Source organism: Salvelinus alpinus, chromosome 1 (genome assembly GCF_045679555.1).
Source record: "Salvelinus alpinus chromosome 1, SLU_Salpinus.1, whole genome shotgun sequence".
Taxonomy (NCBI): Eukaryota; Metazoa; Chordata; class Actinopteri; order Salmoniformes; family Salmonidae; genus Salvelinus; species Salvelinus alpinus.
The window spans coordinates 112,795,318-112,820,011 of NC_092086.1; the positions used below are offsets into that span (position 1 = coordinate 112,795,318).

At 44.3% G+C, this 24,694-nt stretch overlaps 3 protein-coding genes across 4 annotated transcripts in view; 2 read left to right on the forward strand and 1 right to left on the reverse strand.

Moving 5' to 3' along the window:
* The first annotated feature begins 254 nt into the window (after nucleotides 1-254).
* Nucleotides 255-6,907, forward strand: LOC139539164 (cyclin-G2-like). The gene is made up of 8 exons (XM_071342014.1): nucleotides 255-386; nucleotides 1,219-1,362; nucleotides 1,534-1,674; nucleotides 1,888-2,138; nucleotides 4,044-4,122; nucleotides 4,240-4,338; nucleotides 4,677-4,873; nucleotides 5,787-6,907. Exons 2-8 carry the CDS (start codon nucleotides 1,258-1,260, stop codon nucleotides 5,929-5,931), a joined length of 1,017 nt encoding a protein of 338 aa, XP_071198115.1. The 5' UTR covers nucleotides 255-386; nucleotides 1,219-1,257; the 3' UTR covers nucleotides 5,932-6,907.
* A 270-nt stretch (nucleotides 6,908-7,177) lies between these two features.
* taf1c (TATA-box binding protein associated factor, RNA polymerase I subunit C) lies at nucleotides 7,178-17,207 on the reverse strand. The gene is made up of 15 exons (XM_071342001.1): nucleotides 16,765-17,207; nucleotides 16,474-16,588; nucleotides 16,297-16,349; nucleotides 16,102-16,197; nucleotides 15,935-16,002; nucleotides 15,121-15,368; nucleotides 14,784-14,912; nucleotides 13,863-13,980; nucleotides 12,112-12,183; nucleotides 11,159-11,294; nucleotides 10,767-10,895; nucleotides 10,320-10,500; nucleotides 9,637-9,774; nucleotides 8,494-9,386; nucleotides 7,178-8,207 (listed from the first exon to the last, which is right to left on the reverse strand). Exons 1-15 carry the CDS (start codon nucleotides 16,897-16,899, stop codon nucleotides 7,425-7,427), a joined length of 3,294 nt encoding a protein of 1,097 aa, XP_071198102.1. The 5' UTR covers nucleotides 16,900-17,207; the 3' UTR covers nucleotides 7,178-7,424.
* A 3,166-nt stretch (nucleotides 17,208-20,373) lies between these two features.
* The window catches only part of LOC139539171 (phospholipid-transporting ATPase IC-like), a 55,982-nt gene continuing 51,661 nt past the window's right edge, over nucleotides 20,374-24,694 (forward strand). The window contains exon 1 of one of the 2 annotated variants that reach the window (XM_071342037.1): nucleotides 20,374-20,497. The gene's annotated coding sequence lies outside the window, so the exon portion shown is untranslated. Of the gene's footprint in view, nucleotides 20,498-20,553; nucleotides 20,702-24,694 lie in introns of those variants that run through there. The other variant, XM_071342027.1, reaches the window with a different exon arrangement.

Consider the following 24,694-nt stretch of genomic DNA (forward strand, 5'->3'; position numbering starts at 1 on the left):
AGGAGAAAGATGATTGGCTCGTGGAAGTGTCAATATCGAGCTGGTGTAGATGGTGTAGAAAAACAACACTCCATACGAAATCCATTGTAATCTATAAGTAACGTTTAACCACGTTACTTATTACAACATTAGTTTGTCTAGCACTACCAACTCTTTAATAAGTACTAAATAGTAGTAAACTACAAAAGGAGGCAGACTTTCCTCGACAAGTCAAAACAAGGAGGATAGCTACGTACATGATTGGCTAACGCGACATTGACGTCCGTTTCTGGGTGTGGAAATTCTCAACATCAACAAAAAGAGAAAGGAATGAGAAACTAGAGATTAAAGGGAACAAACAAAATAGTTTGGGACGTGAGAATATGTCGATGTAACTAACATAACAGGTAAATATTGAAATTCATAGTGTACATTGGATGCAAGAAAACTGAATAGATGTGAGGTAATGTGAAATGTTCTAATGCTGTTGTAAGACTATTTTATCTAGTTTAATTAATTCCTTCCTGAAGGCAGGATTGAATGTTTTTGTTATCATGTTTATGATTTTAAAACGGCACTATACATCTCTATTGGTTTTGCCTTTCATGGTTGTCGATGAAATTGGCATCTTCAACTGATTTTCTCACAGCGAAAAATCTAGGTAACCCAGTTCGCTGCCTCGGCTTTGTTATTTATCTTCTCTGTTAGCTAACGTTGCCCTGGCTGGTTTAGCTTTCGCTGCTTCCTCATAGAGCAGTCGAGATTTTACACAAAAACATGTTGTTGTTTTTTTTTTTTTTACATCACCGACTAGTAGCTGCAAACCGCTTTTATTAGACTACAATTTTATATCGATTGAACACCAAGATCTATGAAAAATCGAAGGGAATTGCCAGGGAATGAACTCTGACCTGGGCAAGAACAATAATACCCCCCCGTCGACGATTTTAATCATTATTTGCTATCTAATAGATTCAAGCGAATGCCGTTTCGCTGTGTTATCCGTTTTTCTAGTGTCTCACAAAATAAAATAAAAAAATGGGCATAACTAAAACAGTTTTTCACTCTAAATGCTAAATAGGATTTGTTCTGGTGTATGTAAGCGTTAACCTAAGACATCTGACACCGTATCCCAGTTGAGAGAGGGGGGTTGGGCAAACCTTGAACCTATCGCCTGGGTGAATGAATGTAACGTTAATAACGGACAACCATTAACATCAGACTCTTGTTGTTTTACAGTGGAAGGATTTCAGATTTCTGTAACAATCCAGTCTAGACATGGAAGCCGTTAAACTTATGAGGGAGCTGAAAACCAATTTTGAACAGGAGATTTATTATCTCCCGAAAGAAACGGGACTCCACCTGATCGAATCAACCAGAGAGGTAGATATTCACTGCAGTACAGTAAATATGCTGTACGATCAATATTTTTTAAATAAATTGTTAATATAAATCCTGTAACAATAACATTATGGTTAAACAAATATATATTTAAAGTATCACCTATTACATATTAATACACATTTAATGCCTAAAATGTTTTATGACTTACAGAATGCCAGCCAAGGAATCTCAGCTAAATGTAGGGACGTCAAAGTGGAAGACCTCTGGAGCCTGACCAGTTTCTTTGGGTACAGCACCCAGACCTTCGTTCTGGCAGTCAACCTGCTGGATAGATTTCTGGCCATGATGAAAGTGAGCTGAAAAACCAAATAAAAGCAGACCTCAGAAAGAATTTCAACCCCTTTAAAATGTAACATTTGTTTTCCTTTCTTGACAAAAACAAAACATGACACAATGTAAAAATGACAATGGACATTAAAAGTTAAATGAAAAGTGGAGGTAGCTTGACTAATAATTGCATATGCCCACTAATTACAAGCCTTTGTGTGTGTGACTCCTCTTCAGGTCCAACCCAAACATTTAGCCTGCATTAGCATCAGCTGCCTCCACATCGCAGCCAAAACAGTCGAAGAAGAGTGCAACGTGTCTTCCACCAATGAACTTATTCGTATCAGCCAGTGCAAGTTTACAGTCTCGGACCTCACTCGCATGGAGAAGATCATTTCTGAGAAACTCAACTTCCAACTCGAAGCCATCACAGCCTTAACCTTTTTGCACCTATACCATAGAATCACACTCTCACACACCTCAGACAGGTAAGGCACCCATTATGACAGATATTACTTACAAATCGCCCAATTCTGAAGATAGCAATGGTGACATAATGAACTAGACATTAACTTTAAGCAGCTGTTGACATATCTGGCTTATCATTAGGGCTGGCACAATTACCTTATCTGACCAATTACGGGCATCCAAAATTCCATAACGTCACAGCCCGACTTATCATAATGGTGCTTTCAAGACAACTGGGAACTGGCCCAGCGTCGTCCGGGTTTTTACATTTTTAATTTAGCTAGGCAAGTCAGTTAAGAACAAATTATTACTTACAATGACGGCCTAGGAACAGTGGGTTAACGGCCTTGTTCAGGGGCAGAACGACAGATTTTTACCTTGTCAGCCCAACGCTCAAACCACTAGGCTACCTGCCACCCCAGGGGAGGGTTTGGCCGGGCGCCTCTAAGCTGACTTCGGTCGCCAGTTGTACGGCGTTTCCTCCGACACATTGGTGCGGCTGGCTTCCGGGTTAAGCGAGCAGTGTGTCAAGAAGCAGTGCGGCATGGCAGGGTCGTGTTTCAGAGCATGCATGGCTCTCGACCAGACGTGCTCAGTGGGATTGAGATCCGGGCTCTTCGCTGGCTATGGCAGAACACTGACATTCCTGTCTTGCAGGAAATCACCCACAGAACGAGCAGTATGGCTGGTGGCATTGTCATGCTGGAGGGTCATGTCAGGATGAGCCTGCTGCAGGAAGGATACCACATGAGGGAGGAGGATGTCTTCCCTGTAACGCACAGCATTGAGATTGCCTGCAATGATAACAAGCTCCGTCCGATGATGCTGTGACACACCGCCCCAGACCATGACGGACCCTCCACCTCCAAATCGATCCCGCTCCAGAGTACAGGCCTCGGTGTAACGCTCATTCCTTCAACGATAAATGCGAATCTGACCATCACCCCTGGTGAGACAAAACCGCAACTCGTCAGTGAAGAGCACTTTTTGCCAGTCCTGTCTGGTCCAGCTACGGTGGGTTTGTGCCCATAAGCAACGTTGTTGCCGGTGATGTCTGGGGAGGACCTGCCTTACAACAGGCCTACAAGCCCTCAGTCCAGCCTCTCTCAGCCTATTGCAGTCTGAGCACTGACGGAGGGATTGTGCGTTCCTGGTGTAACTCGGGCAGTTGTTGCCATCCTGTACCTGTCCCGAAGGTGTGATGTTCCGATGTACCGATCCTGTGCAGGTGTTGTTACACGTGGTCTGCCACTGCGAGGATGATCAGCTGACCGTCCTGTCTCCCTGTAGCGCTGTCTTAGGCGTCTCACAGTATGGACATTGCAATTTATTGCCCTGGCCACGTCTGCAGTCCTCATGCCTCATGCACGTTCACGCAGATGAGCAGGGACGCTGGGCATCTTTCTTTTGGTGTTTTTCAGAGTCAGTAGAATGGCCTCCTTAGTGTCCTAAATTCTCATAACTGTGGCCTTAATTGCCTACCGTCTGTAAGCTGTTCGTGTCTTAACGACCATTCCACAGGTGCATGTTCATTAATTGTTTATGGTTCATGGGGAACAGTGTTTAAACCCTTTACAATGAAGATCTGTGAAGTTATTTGGATTTTTATGAATTATCTTTGAAAGACAGGGTCCTGAAAAGGGGACGTTTCTTTTTTTGCTGAGTTTATATGTGTGTGTATATACATACACACAAAAATCCCAATCGGAGCTTGTTCCCCCCCCTCATTGTTTCCAAAGTGACATTAATCCTTACTGTGAAAGGACAGCACTGGTTGTATCTACTGTAACAGCGTTACTGAACATTTTCAGATAACATGTTGCCCACCATCAGTTATGTAACAAAGTAACCTAATGACCTTGTTTTCCCATCGAACTGATTCAAATGAATTTTGTCTAAACATTTTCCCTTTGTCTCTCATAAAGTAAGGAGGCCCTGAACCTGAACACACTAGAGGCCCACCTCAAAGCCTGTCTCTGCCGCATCACATTCTCCAAAGCTAAAGTAAGGCATGACCCCAGAGCATAACAGTCCCCAGCGTCTATAGGCCTAGTTACATATTCCAGTAGACCTCTAGGCAGCAGTTTCTGATGTATGGTTTTCTTCTTTGTTCTCTTCCAGCCGTCCGTCTTGGCCCTGTCACTCCTCACTCAAGAGATTGAAGCCATGCAGTCTGTTGACATGCTAGAAATAGCACATAGTGTTCAGAGACATCTCAAGGTAAACAACTACTGTTGTGTCAAAAGCCGTGAGGACTTATCACAAAATAAAGTATTCCTTTGGTTAACAAAGTAACACAATCCAGTTTCCTGTCATATTTGCACACAAATACATTTTTTGCCCTGGAACCAGTGTTACATAGTGTGCCCTAAAGCCCTAGTCCATAAGGTTTCATATGACAACTGACCCATATGGGAGGCCATTTTACATTCTCGGCCTCAAGTTCCCAACTGCCATCCTTTTACAACACCTGGAATCCATCCCAATGGTATTTACTGACCCTGTCAATTATGTTACCGTGGTGTCCAATGTTATGATGACCTGGTCTTCTTTTACAGATCACTGACACTGAGCTGCTACACTGGAGGGGGCTAGTGGCCAAGTGTATGTCTGACTACTCTTCTCCTGAATGTAGCAGACCCAACAATAAGAAGCTTGTCTGGGTCGTGTCGAGAAGGACAGCTCAGAACCTTCACACCAGCTCCTACAGCGTCCCTGAACTGCCAACCATTCCTGAGGACTGCTGGGACGAAAGGTAAACAGGAATACATGATGAATACTGTCCCCGTAGGAGGAAGAAATACTTCAACATGCTCATTAAAAACACATTTAGACAGTAGGCATATATTCTGGAAAATAACATTTTCAAATAGATTCTTGGAGAGGACACACTATCACGAGATTCATCTATATACACACTGTATGACAACAGAAAACGCTTTGGAAAATCCCCAGACAACTGAATACTACACTGAACAAAAATATGAAATGCAACAATTTCTAAAGTAAATTGCAGCCATGGGCAGCCAGGCCCAGCCACTGGGGAACCAGGCCCACCTACTAGGCAGCCAGGCCTAGACACTGGGCAGCCAGGCCCAGACACTGGGCAGCCAGGCCCAGCTAATCAGAATTAGTTTTAACCCACAAAAGGGCTTTATTACACAGAAATACTTCTAAGTTCAACACTTAACATGTTGCATTTTTTGTTCAGTTTAAAGGGCACATTTAAATGCCCCACCCATCCAGTGTATGGCCACTCCTAGTTTCAGTTCTTACAGTACACTATAGTACTCCTGGTATGCAACCTGTGACTCACGGCCCTGCCTGTTACATCAGTTAGCCTAGCCCTACAGCCTTTCTACAGAGACCCATCCCTGTCTGCCTGGCTCCCTCACATTGCTCACAATTACTCAGACATGACATGTATGCGGGTGAGTGACTTGTCACTTCCTACCTGCCTAGCAACCGGTTGCCATAACGGCTCAACCACATTGTTGCACAACCAGTTAAATCTCCACATTTCAAAGATTACTTGAATTGTTGGGATTAGTCCTGTAGTCAAACAATAATAGTAAGGATGAAAATACATGAACTGCAAACAGGATCAACGATGAAAACAAATTAAATATTAACGTATTCAATTGTTTCCCCCCCCTTTGTTCTTTCAGCGAGGACTCGTGTGAAGACATGAGTTCTGGGGAGGAGAGCCTGAGCAGTTCCCTGGGCTCTGATGCAGAGGGCCCTTACTTCCCTCTTTACCTCCTCTGCCAAAGCAACCACCGAAACAAATGCCACCATACCAAACCCCTGTGAAGGAGCCACAGTGCCTGGGTTCCACCGTTTATATACTGTAGGGTTATGTTCATTAGTGAAACGTTTTGTAGCGTTAGACACATTTAGCAAGTCACGTTTAACCTGTGACAGCACATTTTGGTTCCTGGTGAATACGACCCAGAAAAAAAACGAGAGAAAAAAACAACGTTCCTATAAAACATATTTAATTTCGTTAGTTCAATAGGGCTACCAGTGTGGTCTGTTACAAACCGATCAATATACTGTATCTATCTTATTTTAAGCTAAACAAAAAAGACATTATTGGGAAGACTTAAACAATCCTGAAAGGCAGCGGAATCCATCAACTCAAAGATAAAACGTTTTAAAAACTATTTTTTGTTGTTGTAGATGTAGCGTTAAAGTGTTGGTGGTGCATGTTTGGATTTGTAACATTCCAGCCACATCAGACAGTCTACATCTCAAACGGTATCCTATGTAGTGCACTACTTTGAACCAGAGCCGAATGAGCCCTGGGTCAAAAGTAGTGCGCTCTAGAGAATAATAGTGTACCATTTGGGATGCACAGTAGAACACAGCCAAGGTACAATAGACTTGTCTGGGGAGTTACAACATGTACATTACATGTTATCGTTGAGTTGTGTTCAATGCCCGGTGGTCCGGTTAACCCTCTACAAGGTTCAACTGTCAAAAGCCAACATCTGTTTGCATGTTATTATTCAGAAAAAAAATGTGTGTGTGTGTATGATCTAGTTAACCTCTAAATTTGCCAATTATTATTTTATTTTTTTAGGTCGTAGGATAACTTATATTTGGATGGTATGTAAGCTAGCTCTGTGGGAGAAATTTATGGATGGAGTTTCTCATAATGTAAATTTGTATAATGTAAAAAAAGAAAAAAAAGCTGTGAATAGTATCTTTGTAGATATTAACTTATTTGTAATTATTTTTGCCAATGTTGTATGACAACAAAAAAAAAACAATTTTGACATCTGAATCTCTGGTCTTTTTGATTTTGACTATCAAAAATAGTTGTTTGAAATGTTTTGCTTCAGTCAGATTTATGCCTGTACTGGCCTATTTGAACACAACCCAGAGGCAATAACTTTGGACAACATTGAGTAATGTTCTAGGTCTAGAGACATTCCCAGAATTGTCTTATAACCAAAGTCGGTAGCCACTTCAGTACTGGCATATAACCAAAGCCAGTCGCTCAACCAAACCTGCTTCAGTTAGATAATAGATAAGATGCTGGTCAAGAACAATATTAATGAATATAGATTTTATTTTAAACCCCAACAAAAAATATTCTGTGACTTCATACTTTTGGTTTCTAGAATATCCCAGAAATCTCTCAATAGCCAATTCGCACTTCACAGTTCTGTCACGTAACACGTAAAATCAACCAGAAAAACAAAAGTTGAAAAAGATCCCTCGCCATAGTTCCATCCATCATAATCATCTTATTTGAAAAATAACTGTTGGCTGTGAGGCTACATCCACCAATACTCAGATCAGAAACCCATACGAGACTTCTTCCTTTTGGGTTGTGAGGAGGTCAGTCCCACTTTCAGGTTCCTCTGTGAAGTAGAGATGGAGGACAGCTGAGAAGAGGTGGCCAAAGGAGTATGTCTGCTCTCATTAAACCCTACTCCCTGTGAGGCATCCATAGGCTCCTGGGATCTAAAGAGAGAATTTAAATAATCCTGATTCTGTGGCTTGGGCTTCTGGGTTGCCACCACCGTTCTCAAAATGCCCGCCGCGCTGGAGTCAGAACCTACTGTTGTCCAAGGCAACAACTTACCAACGGTGGGCTGTTTTTGGGGTGTAAACAGTGGCTCGGAACTAGTGAACTGTGAATAGGGGATAGTGGGCAGTGAACTACTACTGCTCTGTGAATAGGGGATAGTGGGCAGTGAACTGCTACTGCTCTGTGAATAGGGGATAGTGGGCTGGGAGAGGAAACTACTAAGCTGCTTCAGTGGTGTAGTTGGTTTTGAACCAAACACCCTATGAGGTGTTGTGGGCTGTGAGTTACTGGTCTGTGGTGTTGGTGTGGTAGCCCTCGGTGTACCCGGCTCAGACAGGGTGGCCCACTTGGTGTTGTAGCAGCTTTTGGCCGCACTGTCTCCGTCGGAGCTGGCGTACTGACTGGCTGCCGAGGACCAACCGGAGAGAGAGGCGCTGTCCAGGTCTGATTGGTAGCTGACGGACGAGGTGAAGCTGCCTGATAGGTCGATACGACTGTGAGCCTTTGCCTGTTTCTGTCTCCTCCTCTTCCTCCGCAGAGCCTCCACCTTCAAAAATCAACCAATGAATATGTCAATCGAATCTCTATTGTCCCAATTGGGAAATGTATAGTCAGGGTGAAAACCAACAGTCACAATAACCACCACATCAACGAGAGCATTCAGAAGGAAACAGCGTTTTGGAACATTCAGGTAGATAACGACCAGAACAAAACATGTCTTTCCGACATGTTGAACAAGGAATCATGTCATTTCTATTGATGCCATTTATATCTGCAGCGTTGGACACGTGGTCCAGATACACACATGATAAATTAGAATAGAGATGGGTTACCTTCTCCTCTCGGTTCAGCCCCAGCCTCTCCTCCCACCAGCTCCTCCATCCCCCCAGCCCAGGCTCCCACGATGCGCTCATCCTCTCGCTCAGCACATCAGCCCACTCAGAGGGCTCCACGGGTGCCGGGACAGGGACCAGAGCCAGGGGTTTGAGACAGGTGTTCCTGTGGACGAGGACATGTCCATTCCTCATGGTCTCCCTCAGGTCCTTCCTCAGGGTCCGACGACAGTGATCTTCCAACGGGTCTTTCTGAAGGCTGTCGTCGGGTAGAAGATACTTGGTTTTTGTGGTCTTGTGTGGGAGATTGCGGCGCTTCCGGGGGCACTTGAACAGTTTGAGGATCCACTTCCTCCAAACCAACAGAGCCTCATCACTGACTTTGGCCTTTGGGCTGACGGGGTTAATGTTAACATTAGTGTCCAAAGACTGGACTGTAGGTAGAGGAGCAGTAGCAGCGGTTTCCTGAGTATCAGTTAATCCTGTGTTTGTCGCTAGTGTCAGGTACAGGTCGTCATGAGGGTCGTTGATAACCATCTCCAGTCCAGCCCTAGGAGTGTCCCACGGCTGTCCCCTTCCCTCGAACACAGAGTCATCCGCAGGAGACTGGGGTCCAGAGGAATACCATGTTTCACCTAGGGCACTACTTCTTGAGGTTCCTAACGTTTGATGCGGCTGTTTTCTTAATGTTTCAACTGGTTGTTTTAGTCTCTGTACATCTCCGCTACGTCCCTCGGGTCCCACGGAGTTGTGGGTTGGTGCCGGTGGGTCGTCTTTACTGAAGGACTCAGTCTGGGACTTTAGCGTGTGGTAAAAGATGTCTCCGGCCTCAGTGAGTTGCAGCACACAGATACAGTCCTCCTTGGCTTGACTCTGATGGATGACAGTAAGACCTGAAAGGACAGAAAATATGAGTTTATGAGGCCATTCAACATAAAAGCACCGCCTTCACCAATTATGCTCAATGAGAAAACTAAACTGAAAGTAATTTTGCCAGATATGTAAACATGATGATGGATTTGGCATGGACAGTTACATCTCACCAAACGCATCGACAATAACATCCCATAAACTAACATAACATGCTTAGGGACACATTTTCAATACAACTTTATTTACAGTCTTTATTTACACAGTGCTTACCAGCAGCAGGATTGGCTAGTCTGTCCTGGGCATGGTGCTGTCTGTGGGGGAGTTGGACAGGCAGGTGTCCAAGGCTGTCTCTGGGGCTGAGCAAGGCCCGAGGTGGGCCTCTGGTGACACAGGCCTCCTCCCTACCACCTGGAGAACCAGACGGAACAGTAGACATTACACAAAGTCAATAGCCATGTGTGTGCGTCCCAAGTGGCACAGCGGTCCAAAGCTCCAGAGTGGTGCAGCAGCGGTCTGAGGCACTGCATCTCACTGCTAAAGGCATCACTACAGACACCCTGGTTCGATTCCGGTGCTAAATCACAACCGGCTGTGATCGGGAGTCCCATAGGGCAGCACTTGGCCCAGCATCGTCCGGGTTAGAGGAGCGTTCGGCCGTCGTTGTAAAATAAGAATTTATTCTTAACCGACTTGCTCCCAAGGTTAAATAAAAGAAAATTACATTGATCAAATAGTCAGTGTCAGCATCTCTGTTCAGTTACAGACAGACCTGGGTTCATATAGTATTTGTTTTATTTGCAAGTGCTCCAGGAACTCCAGGCTCAATGACAAAGTCGTTTTTTTTTTGTCCAGGTGGACAGTAAGACTGGTTGGTCAACAGGAGACTGATGCACAGGATTTACTCAAACAAAAACCCCAACCTGGCACACACACACTAGAACAACTGTACACACCTGAGTACTGTAGCAGGATCACTTCCTGTGATCTCTGAGAGCCCAGCAGCACCTTAGTAGTCCCTCCCCCCGACGGCAACCCCGCCACGACCTGGGCAAACATGGGAGGATGCTCCATCATGTGATCCCACTGGATCATGGGGAGGCAGGGGAAACGCTCATCCATGACGTAAGCAGAGTGCTGTGAATGATAAAGATCACAAAAACAGCTGAAGAAACAGGAGTCGTTTTGTTTTTCTTTAGGTCAAAAGCAGGAGTCGTTCGTTGTCAATGTGGCCCGTTGTGAGGCTTGTGAAACAAAGAGTTGTTCCTTAGAGCTGGAATACAACTGGATACATTCCAGAACTGTGAAGTGAACAAGGAACTGACACATATGCAAATAAAGATGAATGGCACTGTAGAGCCCTGACGTGATAGGTCAATTAGAATGTAATTAAGGTACTGTACCTGTGTGGTGACGAGGTGGTGGAAGGTGTGGACATCTCTCAGGTAATTGGACAGGATGACTCTCTCGCCACTCTTACAGTCAGGAGTTTGGCCGATACGAAACAGCGTGTGGCTGCAATGATCTTTGGTCTGTAAAGACAGAGACACACACAATGTTAACATCTACCAAATCTCAGGTCACTTCATATTTCTCAAAACCAAGATTGTTAAAAAATATATATATTTTATAGCAGTCATGTTGTTCCATTTCCAATTGTAAACACGTAAGAGATGATCTCATATTGCTAGGTTAAAAACATTCAGAATAGAAATATTAGGAAACGGGTTTGTCAAATCAGCACAGCAACAAAAACAACAAATACCCACGGACTGGCTTTACTGTCTTCTATTACCCTGATATCAGTGAGCTCCACACCTGTCCGGTCAGCATACACCATCACCCTGGGGTGGCCAGAGAAGTCACACCATCTCCATGACGACTTAGAATTGAAGTACAGGTTACTGTACTCCTGACGGAACTTCTGCAAACTAAAATATGACAAGAGGTAACACAGTGATTCGGGTAACACGTCCTACAGCCCGAGAGACGATACGGGAAACACGTCCCACACGGCGAGAGACGATACGGGTAACACGCGCACAACCTTGGCTACACTTAAGAAAAAATATTTTGGTTTATTTCATTCCATTTACGAATTGTCAACTTATTCATTGTCTTTAGTTTGGAGTGCTCCTGTCAATCTTCAGTAAGGATGCAACTGATTACGCATACAATGTTGCAAGCACAAGCTGCTTTGGGCCAGACCAAGTTAATAGTTCATACAATGTTGCAAGCACAAGCTGCTTTGGGCCAGACCAAGTTAATAGTTCATACAATGTTGCTTACAGACAGGCATAGCCAATGTCATTTATAGGATATTTATTTTTATCCAGATTTTTTCTAGAGGATAGATATGTTATTTTGTTTTTTGTTGCTTTATGTAGGCTATTTTTTACATAATAACAATGTCAATAGAAGTTTCTTTTGGATTTGTATCATTTAGATAGAATTATGATTAACCACATGAGTGCTTTTGAGATATGAAGACTATTATAAATTAAACTGTTCTATGAAAACGTGGCCTATGAAAATCATAACTGGCACGCAGATCAGTAGAAATGGTACGATAACTTGGCACTCCAAATGGGAAAAAATGTTGCCGACCGCTGGTGTAGCCCATTACCGGCAACAGTCCCTTTAGTGGATTTAACAATGGTGGAAGTGTACACTTTTTAGGGAGAGTGGTCATGGAGAACAGTAGATAATTGGGCCAGGAGTTCAGTGACAGGTATCTAAGCCTCTTACCCTTTCCCCACCGTCCATAGATAGGCAGCTCCACTCTCACTGGTCACCAGAAACTCTCCAAGGACATGGGGACTAAAAGACAACAAAATCTCCTGTTTTTACCAAGGTTTACATTATAAAGAGTCTGTAGCAGGGTTAGGGTCAATTCCATTTAAAATTCCAGTCAATTCAGTTAGTACACTCACATTTCAATTCCATTTCTTAATTTCAAAAAGCATTGAAGAGAATTTGAATTTCAGTATACTTCCTGAATTGACCCCAATCCTGGTCTGTAGTAGAAACCGTACATAATCATGAATACTAACTTGACTGCAAAAACTATTCCTAAAATCAGAGTGACAGACGCTGAGAAAACCTATCATAAGGTGTACAATATATGTGACGAACAATCCTAGGTCCAGTCAACAGAGACTAGCTTGCTAGAGCGTCCATCTCCTTAGACTCCGGCTTGTCAGAGCCAGACAGACCTTTTATCACCACAGACATTCAGAACCAGCGCTAAACAGTATAGGAGAACACAAAGCTTTTCACTATGACAGCAAACAGAACGACCTAAAGAGGCCCTGTAGCAGAACACAGAACGACCTATAGCAGAACACAGAACGACCTATAGCAGAACGCAGAACGACCTATAGCAGAACGCAGAACGACCTATAGCAGAACGACCTATAGCAGAACGACCTATAGCAGAACACAGAACGACCTATAGCAGAACGCAGAACGACCTATAGCAGAACGACCTATAGCAGAACACAGACCGATCTATAGCAGAACACAGACCGATCTATAGCAGAACACAGACCGATCTATAGCAGAACGACCTATAGCAGAACACAGACCGATCTATAGCAGAACGACCTATAGCAGAACGACCTATAGCAGAACGACCTAAAGGCCTATAGCGGAACACAGAAACATAAATTACCGTCAAATACTGTCATACCGTCAAAAATGATAAATATTGTGTTAAGACATACTAGGGGTGCACAATGAATCAATTATTTAATTTCTATGACTCCCACAGTTCACCCAAGTGGGTCAATGTTTTTTATTTTTAAATTGTATCCCCTTTTCTCCCCAATTTTCGTGGTATCCAATCGCTAGTAATTACTATCTTGTCTCATCGCTACAACTCCCGTACGGGCTCGGGAGAGACGAAGGTCGAAAGCCATGCGTCCTCCGAAGCACAACCCAACCAAGCCGCACTGCTTCTTAACACAGCGCGCATCCAACCCGGAAGCCAGCCGCACCAATGTGTCGGAGGAAACACCGTGTCCCTGGCCCCCTCGGCTAGCGCGCACTGCGCCCGGCCCGCCACAGGAGTCGCTGGAGCGCAATGAGACAAGGATATCCCTACCGGCCAAACCCTCCCTAACCCGGACGACGCTATGCCAATTGTGCGTCGCCCCACGGACCTCCCGGTCGCGGCCGGCTGCGACAGAGCCTGGGCGCGAACCCAGAGACTCTGGTGGCGCAGCTAGCACTGCGATGCAGTGCCCTAGACCACTGCGCCACCCGGGAGGCCCAAGTGGGTCAATGTTTAATCAATCGCTATTCGATTATTTGCCCACATCATGCAGACATAAGACATATATATATGCATATGTCTCGCAAGACGTGCAATGACTATGGGTGGTTACACAATGACTACGGCTGGTTTACTCGGTGACTACGGCCGGTTTACACGAGGGCTACCTTTCTTACAGGAGGGGAGACGCACGCACACACAGTCACACGCCGCTCCAACCTACCTGGCACTGAGACATGTAGCAGGCTGCTTGGTCTGAATGACCTCCAGAGTCTTAGGGATGTTCTTCTCACTGACCTTCCAGACACCACACAGGTAGTCACAGCGCACCCCCACGTGACCTACGATAGGAACACAACGACAGAGTCAGTTCACCAGACAGAGTCAGTTTAACACTGCAAGCTGTTATGTAAAGAGTTTGGGCTGCATGTCCATTCAACAGCAAGATATATGGTTAAAACTCAAACTACAGGCCTTCTAAGTGGCACAGCGGTCTAAGGCATTACTACGGTCCCCGGTTCATATCCCAGACTGTGCCACAGCCGGCCATGTTCGGGAGTCCCATAGGACGGCTCACAATTGGCCCAGCGTCATCCAGGTTAGGGGAGGGTTTAGTGGGGCTTTAATTGGCTCATCGCGCTCTAGCGATTCCTTGTGGCAGGTCAGGTGCCTGCGGGCTGACCCCCGGGTGCCAGTTAAACTGTGTTTCCTCTGAAACATTGGTGTGGCTGACTTCCGGGTTAAGCTGGCGGGTGTTAAGGAGCGCGGTTCGGCAGGTCATGTTTCAGAGGACGCATGACTCGACCTTCGACTCCCGAGCCCGTTGGGGAGCTGCAGCGACGAGACAAGATCGGGGAGAAAAAGGGGGTAACACCCCCCCGCCAATAAACTACAAAAAAATGTAAACTCAAACTAGACAAAGGAAATAGATGAAGAAAACATGACCTGAACTGGGGTCAACTCGATTTCATTCATTCAATTCGGGAAGTAACCTGGAATTCCACATTTTCCCTTAGCAATGAGGAAATTGGAATTTCAGTTAAACCTACTTCCTGAATTAAACATCAACCCCAAAAACAAACAAAAAAACAGGATATAATGTTGCACAAGCATTTATGGATGCTAATGATGTTACTGTGCTTACATTCATCCTGCTGAAGGCCAATGGTGATCTGTCTGATTGTACCATTGAGCTGGAATGAGAGAGGCTTGTGGCTCACATCAAAACATGGAGGCTTCCCTTCTTGAAACTCTAGCACCACCCTGTGGAAGTCTGAGATACTGCATTAAGGACTTTTGATGTGGTCCTTGAAATGGGTTGAATAAAAGCGAATGATTTACTGCAAAATTATAAATCACCAAAAATATCCCTATGACTGTTTTCCAGGTTGTAAAGGCCTCAATGCAAGGGGGGAAAGGGCAGGCCACCAGTAAAAATATTTCAAGACAGATATTCCTGATAAGATTACATTGAAGGATACTAAGCTTGTTAAGGCCAGCTTTCCCAGGGTACACCAGACAGCCTTGCTGAGAGATACTGGTGTTGGTAAAGGAAATGTACCCTATGGCACCCCCTGTGGCGTGGTCAGAGAACTGCTCCTGCCCGCTCTGATAGGTCAGCTCCTCATGGAGATGATCAGCTAGCAGGGCTGGAGGGATGTCATGGATCACATCTGATAACAGGTTGTGGTACCTTTTGGCCTGCCGCTCCAAATGAGTTAACTCGCACCTAGGTAGACGACAGAGAACCTTTGAAATAAACCCAGGTAGAGGACAGAGAACCTTTGAAATAAACCCAGGTAGACGACAGAGAACCTTTGAAATAAACCTAGGTAGACGACAGAGAACCTTTGAAATAAACCTAGGTAGAGGATAGAGAACCTTTTCTATAAACTTGAATGCAATGATGGATGGACAACCAGGGGAGCTAGTAGTCAGAGGGCACCACCAAGGAAAATAAGAATTTCATACTTTGTTTTCTAAACTCAACAGCTTCTTGCGGAGCAATAACCCTTCTAGGTAGGGTAGATGGAAAGGGGTTTGTGTGCGCTTGATGACCACTGAATCAGAAGCCATTACCACAGCACTGGCCACTAACATGGGACCGTCACATCATGAAATGCCATGGTAGGATCAGGATATTACATAGCAGGGACTTTCAAAATCGCCTCAAGGTGAATGTGATGTGCACAGCCTACATCTATAAAAATATACAGGTCGGACGGTGGAACGCCTCGCTGTAGAGCAGTGTCTCAGCTAGGACATAAGGCCTAGAGTTCCTCACTATGTACTTACTTTTTGTATTTAAATGTGTGCATGAAGTGCTTCATCTGCCACATGTGAACAGCATTTCTTTCACTTGCCTGGAAAATTACAAAACAAGTGGTTAAACTTCATTCCATATATTGTCTTGCACACACAAAGCATCGAAAAAAAAATAAAATAGACATCAGTACAGTCACCTTTCTCCTCCCCTGTCTAAAGTGGAAGTTATCCCCCAGGATGTGGCTCATTGTGCAAAACGCATCCTTGTACTTGTACTGGTAGAAGTTCTGCATCTACAAAAAGGAGAAATCATCCAAATATAAATCAAGTTATATCAGTGTGTGTTCACAGTGAAAAAATAAATAAAATCAGGAAGTAAAAAAGGTTCTTACTTGCTCTGAAAAATCCAAAGGATCCGACAGTGCTGTTGATGACCATTTGTGGCCTAAAAAACCACCCCAAAAAGTAAAATATTTCATTTCAAATGATGAGTGACATGCACAAGAGTAACAATTGTCTAAGAATCGTATCCTTATCAAACAATAGGAAACGCACTGACGGGCCAATACCTCTTTTTGGTCGCAGAAGTGGTATTGCAATCGGTTCCACTGGCACCCAAATCTCTCCCTTCACTTGGTGTTGAGATTCGAACTTCCAATCTACTTTTGGTAGACTAACGTCGTTCTAAAAAATATATATATATTTATTTTTTAAACAAACTCCAGTAAAATAGCAAAGGATTTTCAGGGTGAAAGTGATTTTAAACAAGACTCTGGCCTACGATCATCCTTAGCATAGTAGGGGGAACACAGTGAGCTAGAAAGTGCATTGCTAGCATCGATTTCATCATCACAACTCACCTCGTGTAGAGCGACGTTGACTTCCAACACTTGACCATACGAACCCCAACCTCCGACGTTATGTCTAAACGTAGAACTGGGGGGCCCAGAGTTGAAATAAACCGGGAAAAGTTTCTGTGGGAAATTGTAATCCATGTCTGAAAGAATCGCAACCTATCGGCCTGGTATGACCAGTCTGGGCATGTTCTACTAACGTTAGATAGTTAACTGTAAATGTGTCTAGGCTAGCAGCCGCTAGCTAGATAACTAAGTCTCCGCTCTCATTGAGCCCACTTTAAAATGTGAAATTTCCGTTCCGACACGATATTTGAAAATAAAAGTTAAGTCAATTCAGCTATAGAAATCCAGCGATATTGACGGGACACGTGCAACACAAAAAAAATAGGCACCACTCCAGCAGTGCGAATGGCGTACGTAGGCAATAAGCTTTTCCATTAGTTACAACAGTCACACAGTCAAATGTGGCTATATCGTAAACGTTTATGAAAACAACAATTAACTGTTTTGTCTTCAATTAAGATTGGGGTTACGCATAAAGTTAGCAGTGTAGTTAAGGTAAGGGTTAGGTTCAAAATCACATTTTAAGAAAATCAATTGTAGAAATTGGCGGGGAAATTACTTTGTGGCTGTGGTAACTAGTGACGACCGGAAAAAAGGGGAGGTGTAGTCGACCACACCATTGGTCAAAAATAGCCAACGTCATAAGAGTGACGGGAAGTTTGGCCAGTGAGATCTGCGTACCTACAGAACATTTTTTTTTTGGACGCCGAAATTGATAATGACAGCCGTATCACAGAGTTTATTAACCCAGAGGCGCAACATGGCAAGACTTCCGGGACCGCTTGAGAAAGTGTTCCAACAGACGAAGCCAGGGTTTGGGATTTGAGAAGTCAATGAGAGAAGTAAAATATTCTTCCTTAGTTGTTTATTTTCTCGAAATCTAAAGACAACCTAGATTTGAGTCAATGTTATTAATCCAACCTTGTGGAAGAGACAAACTGATACGTTTTTATTTTTGTCAAAAACAACTTTATATTGAAGGAGTGCCTTTCAGTTGGCGCATGCGCAGTTTGCCGCGAGAGAACCGTTATTTTTTTTTAACCCTTTATTTAACTAGGCAAGTCATGAGTTTAGCTAGCCAACTTCACCATGACATCGCCTAAAAGTGCGATCGGAAATCTATTGGATAAGCAGTTTTAGCCTATCTTTATACTGTACTGTCGATTACTGTATTTTTTCGACCTAGCTGAACACAAGGAACTATTTTACAATGAGGGGATTCTATTATCTGGCCCGGGTTACCCGGTAGGAGGTGTTTGCACCGGGTGAAAAGTGATTGCATTCGTTTGGGAACCGGGCTGCCTCTCGGGCGTGAGCCAGGTGCCCAGTTCAAAATCCACTGCGAAGTCGGCTCAAAACAAAAGTGATGTAGCCTAAACACGTGTGGAGTAATGATTACGTTTCTGCGTTTTCACAAACGTGATTGCTTTTAATAAAAACGCGGTATCTGCCTTACAAATTAAAACAAGTTAGGAAATTAGAATATAAATCAATATTTTTTGGAATAGAGATGTTGTATGTTTCTGAACCAACCACCATGCTACCTTGTTGACAACATGACTGCAGGGAAGATTACTGTTCCATCGAAAAGGGTGCTCCTCCCTCACCGCTTTTGCCATAAACCGGTGCACCGCGGGTCAGTTGACATTTTTTCGATTTGGTACTATTTTCACAAGTACAGTATGTGGTCAAATTTCACAAATGTTTGTACAAAACTCAAAACAGAGGCTCAAAAGTGCTGTTAAAAAAAGTAACTTTTTAAAGCACATTTTCAGTTGACTAAGTACAACACACAAAATCACACAGTAACGTTTTCACCAAACCTAATCAGTGTTTCATCTAGAAATACCTTTAATATAAAGTAATTACCATTCGCAATGCTCACAATACATTTCATATGATTCTCTTCTCATTTCTTTAAATACATTTAATCATCACTTAATCCAACTGCGCTTAGTGGTTAATCACTTAACCGTTTGGTAAACCTTTTGATTTTCAACTGGTTTGTCTACTATATATTGATCTTGAGAACTGCAGAGATAAAATGTGTGTTTGTAAAGTATAAACATCTAAATTACATGAATGATACATGATAACCATACGTAATGACTACTTGTTATTGCTAATATATTTTACATAGCGGTAACCACAATTGGTCACCATATAAAAGGGGGTGTGTTAACACTTGTTATTTCTTTCAACACGGAGCAGGATAGACAGCAAAGGAGAGAAGGAAATCAAAGAGCTCGTGGACAACTTGACCCAAACTGCTACAGACCTATATCTATCCCACCCTGCCTTTCTAAGGTCTTCGAAAGCCAAGTCAACAAACAGATTACCGACCATTTCGAATCCCACCATACCTTCTCCGCTATGCAATCTGGTTTCAGAGCTGGTCATGGGTGCACCTCAGCCACGCTCAAGGTCCTAAACGATATCTTAACCGCCATCGATAAGAAACAATACTGTGCAGCCGTATTCATTGACCTGGCCGAGGCTTTCGACTCTGTCAATCACCACATCCTCATCGGCAGACTCGACAGCCTTGGTTTCTCAAATGATTGCCTCGCCTGGTTCACCAACTACTTCTCTGATAGAGTTCAGTGTGTCAAATCGGAGGGTCTGTTGTCAGGGCCTCTGGCAGTCTCTATGGGGGTACCACAGGTTTCAATTCTTGGTCCGACTCTCTTCTCTGTATACATCAATGATGTCGCTCTTGCTGCTGGTGAGTCTCTGATCCACCTCTACGCAGACGACACCATTCTGTATACTTCTGGCCCTTCTTTGGACACTGTGTTAACAACCCTCCAGACGAGCTTCAATGCCATACAACTCTCCTTCCGTGGCCTCCAATTGCTCTTACATACAAGTAAAACTAAATGCATGCTCTTCAACCGATCGCTGCCTGCACCTGCCCGCCTGTCCAACATCACTACTCTGGACGGCTCTGACTTAGAATATGTGGACAACTACAAATACCTAGGTGTCTGGTTAGACTGTAAACTCTCCTTCCAGACTCACATCAAACATCTCCAATCCAAAGTTAAATCTAGAATTGGCTTCCTATTCCGCAACAAAGCATCCTTCACCCATGCTGCCAAACATACCATTGTAAAACTGACCATCCTACCAATCCTCGACTTCGGCGATGTCATTTACAAAATAGCCTCCAATACCCTACTCAATAAATTGGATGCAGTCTATCACAGAGCCATCCGTTTTGTCACCAAAGCCCCATATACTACCCACCACTGCGACCTGTATGCTCTCGTTGGCTGGCCCTCGCTTCATACTCGTCGCCAAACCCACTGGCTCCAGGTCATCTACAAGACCCTGCTAGGTAAGACTATAAGAGATACAGTTTGTCAAATTGATGTCAATTATTTTATTTTAACCTTTTAGCAAACCTTAACCCATTGCATTGCCATAACCTACAGTAACACATACCTGCTGCGCAAATTCTCTTAACCTGATACGAAAAGTCAATTATGACAAAACTGTTTCCCTTCTAGCCAAAACCTCTTCATTCCGTTTGATTGGGATTACGTCGTTACCTGGTTGGTCACGTGCGTGTCAGTCAAAAATGGGTAGTGTGTAAACTACATGTAATTTCAGCTCCGAAATGCTTTTTTTTTTGTCGTTTGTTTTAATGAAACAGAAGGCGCTTTTTTTGGTAAGTTATATTTAAAACTCATCCTGTCAGACCAGTTTGTCAAATTTCAGGGTTGGTAGCCAGCCAGGTAGCCATTACGCAGGTAAAGGGAGTGAACAAAACTCCACAATTGTTTGTGGCGAGGACAGAACATGGTACAATAACCAGAAACTGGAAGACCACACGGAAATATATAATTTTTTTTATCGACATAGAAGAATACTGGTGAGTAGTTAGCTGTATTATCCGCATCCAAATTAAAGTTATTTTCAAGGATTTGTGGAGTCTGACGTTCGCACGTTGACGTTATTTCATCCACTGACAATCTAAAAATCGAAAACTGAATCAAATCGAGTAAATCCCAATTTTAAAGGCGATTTAATTGATCACATATTGGCTATGAACAGTCCACTTATGTTATTTCCAGACGTTCTTATACAGATTTGCTTTGTTTCTGTGTAGTTGAACTTTTCCATGTCCTTTTATTTTACACTTGAATTGTTTGTAAACATGATTCTCTATACGGGATGTGAATGACATTTAATTGTAGTCTTGATACTCTTCCAGGAGACAGTGTGTCTACGACACACAGTCTTATAGGGTTGCTTCAGAATGGAGAAGGGTCTCACTCTCTCTGTTTTATATAAACACACAGCATAGACAGCTGACAATGGCTGGCCGGCCGCTAGATCTGCGCTAGAGTCTAGGATTGGTGTGCATTCCCGGTAATACACACCTGTCCCCTATGAAGCGGCTCGTACATAAAGCATCCTTGATTCAAGCTGCAAATACATCATTTCCCTCCTTAACTAGATTTAAAAGCGAGCCGTGGGGGGGGAACAGGAAAGATGTGTACTGTCTTAATAAATTAATCAAACAAAACATTTCCAACACCATTTTGGTTTTTATCCGGACAATACTATGTACATTTGAGATGGCAAATAATCTTACAAACGGTTTTAGTTAATATCCCACCCCAAGAAGTTGGCTCCAATATTTTACAGTGCCAAATCAAAGGCAATTTGTTTTCAACTCTTTCGCTATTGTGTCAAATCAGAGTACACTTATGTGAACACTGTGTGCAACATCCTAAATTGTAAGAAAATTGTGTTTTATTAGAGTGGTACACACACACACTCAGTGGCCAGTTTATTAGGTACACCCATCTAGTACCAGGTCGGACCCTCTTTGCCTCCAGAACAGACTGAATTCTTTGGGGCGTGGTAACGTTGCTCAATTGGTATCAAGGGACCTAACGTGTGCCAGGAAAACATTCCTCAAACCATTGCACCACCGCCACCAGCCTGTACCGTTGACACCAGGCAGGATGGGGGCCATGGACTCATGCCGCTTACACCAAATCCCGGGTCTGCCATCAGCATGACGCAACAGAGGCCGGGATTCGTCGGACCAGGCGATGTGCGACTCTTGCCATTCTCCTTTTGACTTTTCATCAACGAGCACAGGACTGCCGCTGACTGGATGTTTGTTTGTCGCATCATTCTCAGTAAACCCTAGACACTGTCGTGTGTGAAAAGCCCAGGAGGCCGTTTCTGACATAGTGGAACTGGCGTGCCTGGTACTGACATATTTATACCATGCTCAAAGTTGCTTAGGTCACATCTTTTGCCCGTTCTAACATTCAATCAAACAGTAACTGGATGCCTGTCTGACTGCTTTATATAGAAAGCCATATGACTCACTGTAGGAGCGAACCATTTCTTTGTGAACAGGGTGGTGTACCTAATAAACTGGCCTCAATGTATTTTCCCACTTTTTCTTTCCAGGCGGCTTGCCATTTAAAGCTAGTTAAGGAAGAAAAATAATGCCTTTGCAGATTGAATCGAATCAAATTGTATCTGTCACATGCGCTGAATACAACAGGTGTCGACCTTACTGTGAAATACTTGCATACATGCCCTTAACCAATAATTCAGTTGGAGGATGCTTTATGTACGAGCCTGTTCACAGGTGACGCAAGCGTATTACTAGGAATGCAGATCTAGATGCCACCATTGCCCGCCGAGGGTAACACACGCAGAGGGAAAGACTGCAGGAGTTGCCTTTACCATACGCTTGTGTTTTGAGAGAGAGAGAGAGAGAGAGAGAGAGAGAGAGAGAGAGAGAGAGAGAGAGAGAGAGAGAGAGAGAGAGAGAGAGAGAGAGAGAGAGAGAGAGAGAGAGAGAGAGAGAGAGAGAGAGAGAGAGAGAGAGAGAGAGAGAGAGAGAGAGAGAGAGAGAGAGAGAGAGAGAGAGAGAGAGAGAGAGAGAGAGAGAGAGAGAGAGAGAGAGAGAGAGAGAGAGAGAGAGAGAGAGAGAGAGAGAGAGAGAGAGAGAGAGAGAGAGAGAGAGAGAGAGAGAGAGAGAGAGAGAGAGAGAGAGAGAGAGAGAGAGAGAGAGAGAGAGAGCGAGAGCGCTTTCTACCACTGCAATGTGTCAGTCACCACCTTGTTAGCCGGTGTCTCGGGGTCCAGTTTCAGGCCACAAAACCCCATAGGTCATGAACACAGATTACTCGACCTCTGCTAAATGGGGGGGGCTGATATTACGTGTGATGGATTGGCCGTTCGAAACACTGACAATATAATGGACGGCCTGAGGGTCAATGCACTTCCTGAATGTGTTCCACACGGGTAGCTTCAGGTTGAATATGTGCCTTTTCCAAGCAGGAGGTAGGGTTTAAATGTTTGACAAGAATAGGAGCAGACCTGGTTAAACACACACTGGTTAATGTCCTGATGAATATGTGGTGACAGAGATGTGTATTTAGGTGTAGTGTTACTCTGAGTGCACTGTAACAACAGATGAACTCTGAGCGTAGTGTTTCTCTGAAAGTAGTGTCGCTCTGAGTGCTCATAATATCGTAACAGATCCGCCTTCTTGTGGAGGACTTCCTCTTCTATGTTTCCAGTCCGCGTCCCAAATTACACCCTATTTCCTGTACAAATTACACCCTATTTCCTGTACAAATTACACCCTATTTCCTGTACAAATTACACCCTATTTCCTGTACAAATTACACCCTATTTCCTGTACAAATTACACCCTATTTCCTGTATAGCGCTTATAGGAGTCTGGTCGAAAGTAGTGCATTATATTTACGAAATAGGGTGCCTTGTAATTTTTCTGTCCTCCACCCCTATTGTATATTCCTCCCAGCCAGTCAGTGTGTGTTCCTTAGACGACAGCCTGAGGTAGGGCCAGTCAGTGACGTGTTCCTTAGACGACAGCCTGAGGTAGGGCCAGTCGATGACGTGTTCCTTAGACGACAGCCTGAGGTAGGTAGCCTGAGGTAGGGCCAGTCAGTGACGTGTTCCTTAGACGACAGCCTGAGGTAGGGCCAGTCGATGACGTGTTCCTTAGACGACAGCCTGAGGTAGGTAGCCTGAGGTAGGGCCAGTCAGTGACGTGTTCCCTAGACGACAGCCTGAGGTAGGGCCAGTCAGTGACGTGTTCCTCAGACGACAGCCTGAGGTAGGGCCAGGCAGTGACGTGTTCCCTAGACGACAGCCTGAGGTAGGGCCAGGCAGTGACGTGTTCCCTAGACGACAGCCTGAGGTAGGGCCAGTCAGTGACGTGTTCCCTAGACGACAGCCTGAGGTAGGGCCAGTCAGTGACGTGTTCCCTAGACGACAGCCTGAGGTAGGGCCAGTCAGTGACGTGTTCCCTAGACGACAGCCTGAGGTAGGGCCAGTCAGTGACGTGTTCCCTAGACGACAGCCTGAGGTAGGGCCAGTCAGTGACGTGTTCCTTAGACGACAGCCTGAGGTAGGGCCAGTCAGTGACGTGTTCCTCAGACGACAGCCTGAGGTAGGGCCAGTCAGTGACGTGTTCCCTAGACGACAGCCTGAGGTAGGGCCAGTCAGTGACGTGTTCCCTAGACGACAGCCTGAGGTAGGGCCAGTCGGTGACGTGTTCCTTAGACGACAGCCTGAGGTAGGGCCAGTCGGTGACGTGTTCCCTAGACGACAGCCTGAGGTAGGGCCTAAGACGGTACAGTATGAAGATAGGTGGAAACTGCTTCTCTGTTAACGCTTGTAGGCGATGTTGGCTAGCTAAGCTCATGCGCAGGAAAACATCATTGTGTCTAACGGTCGTCTTGCACAGAACTGTGTCAGTTTGTCACGGTTTGGAGTAATTGTCACGGTTACGTTAAACTATTCAAGATATTGGTTCAAATCTAGGTTGTGACTTTTAGCTTTTGAGAAAATTAAACAT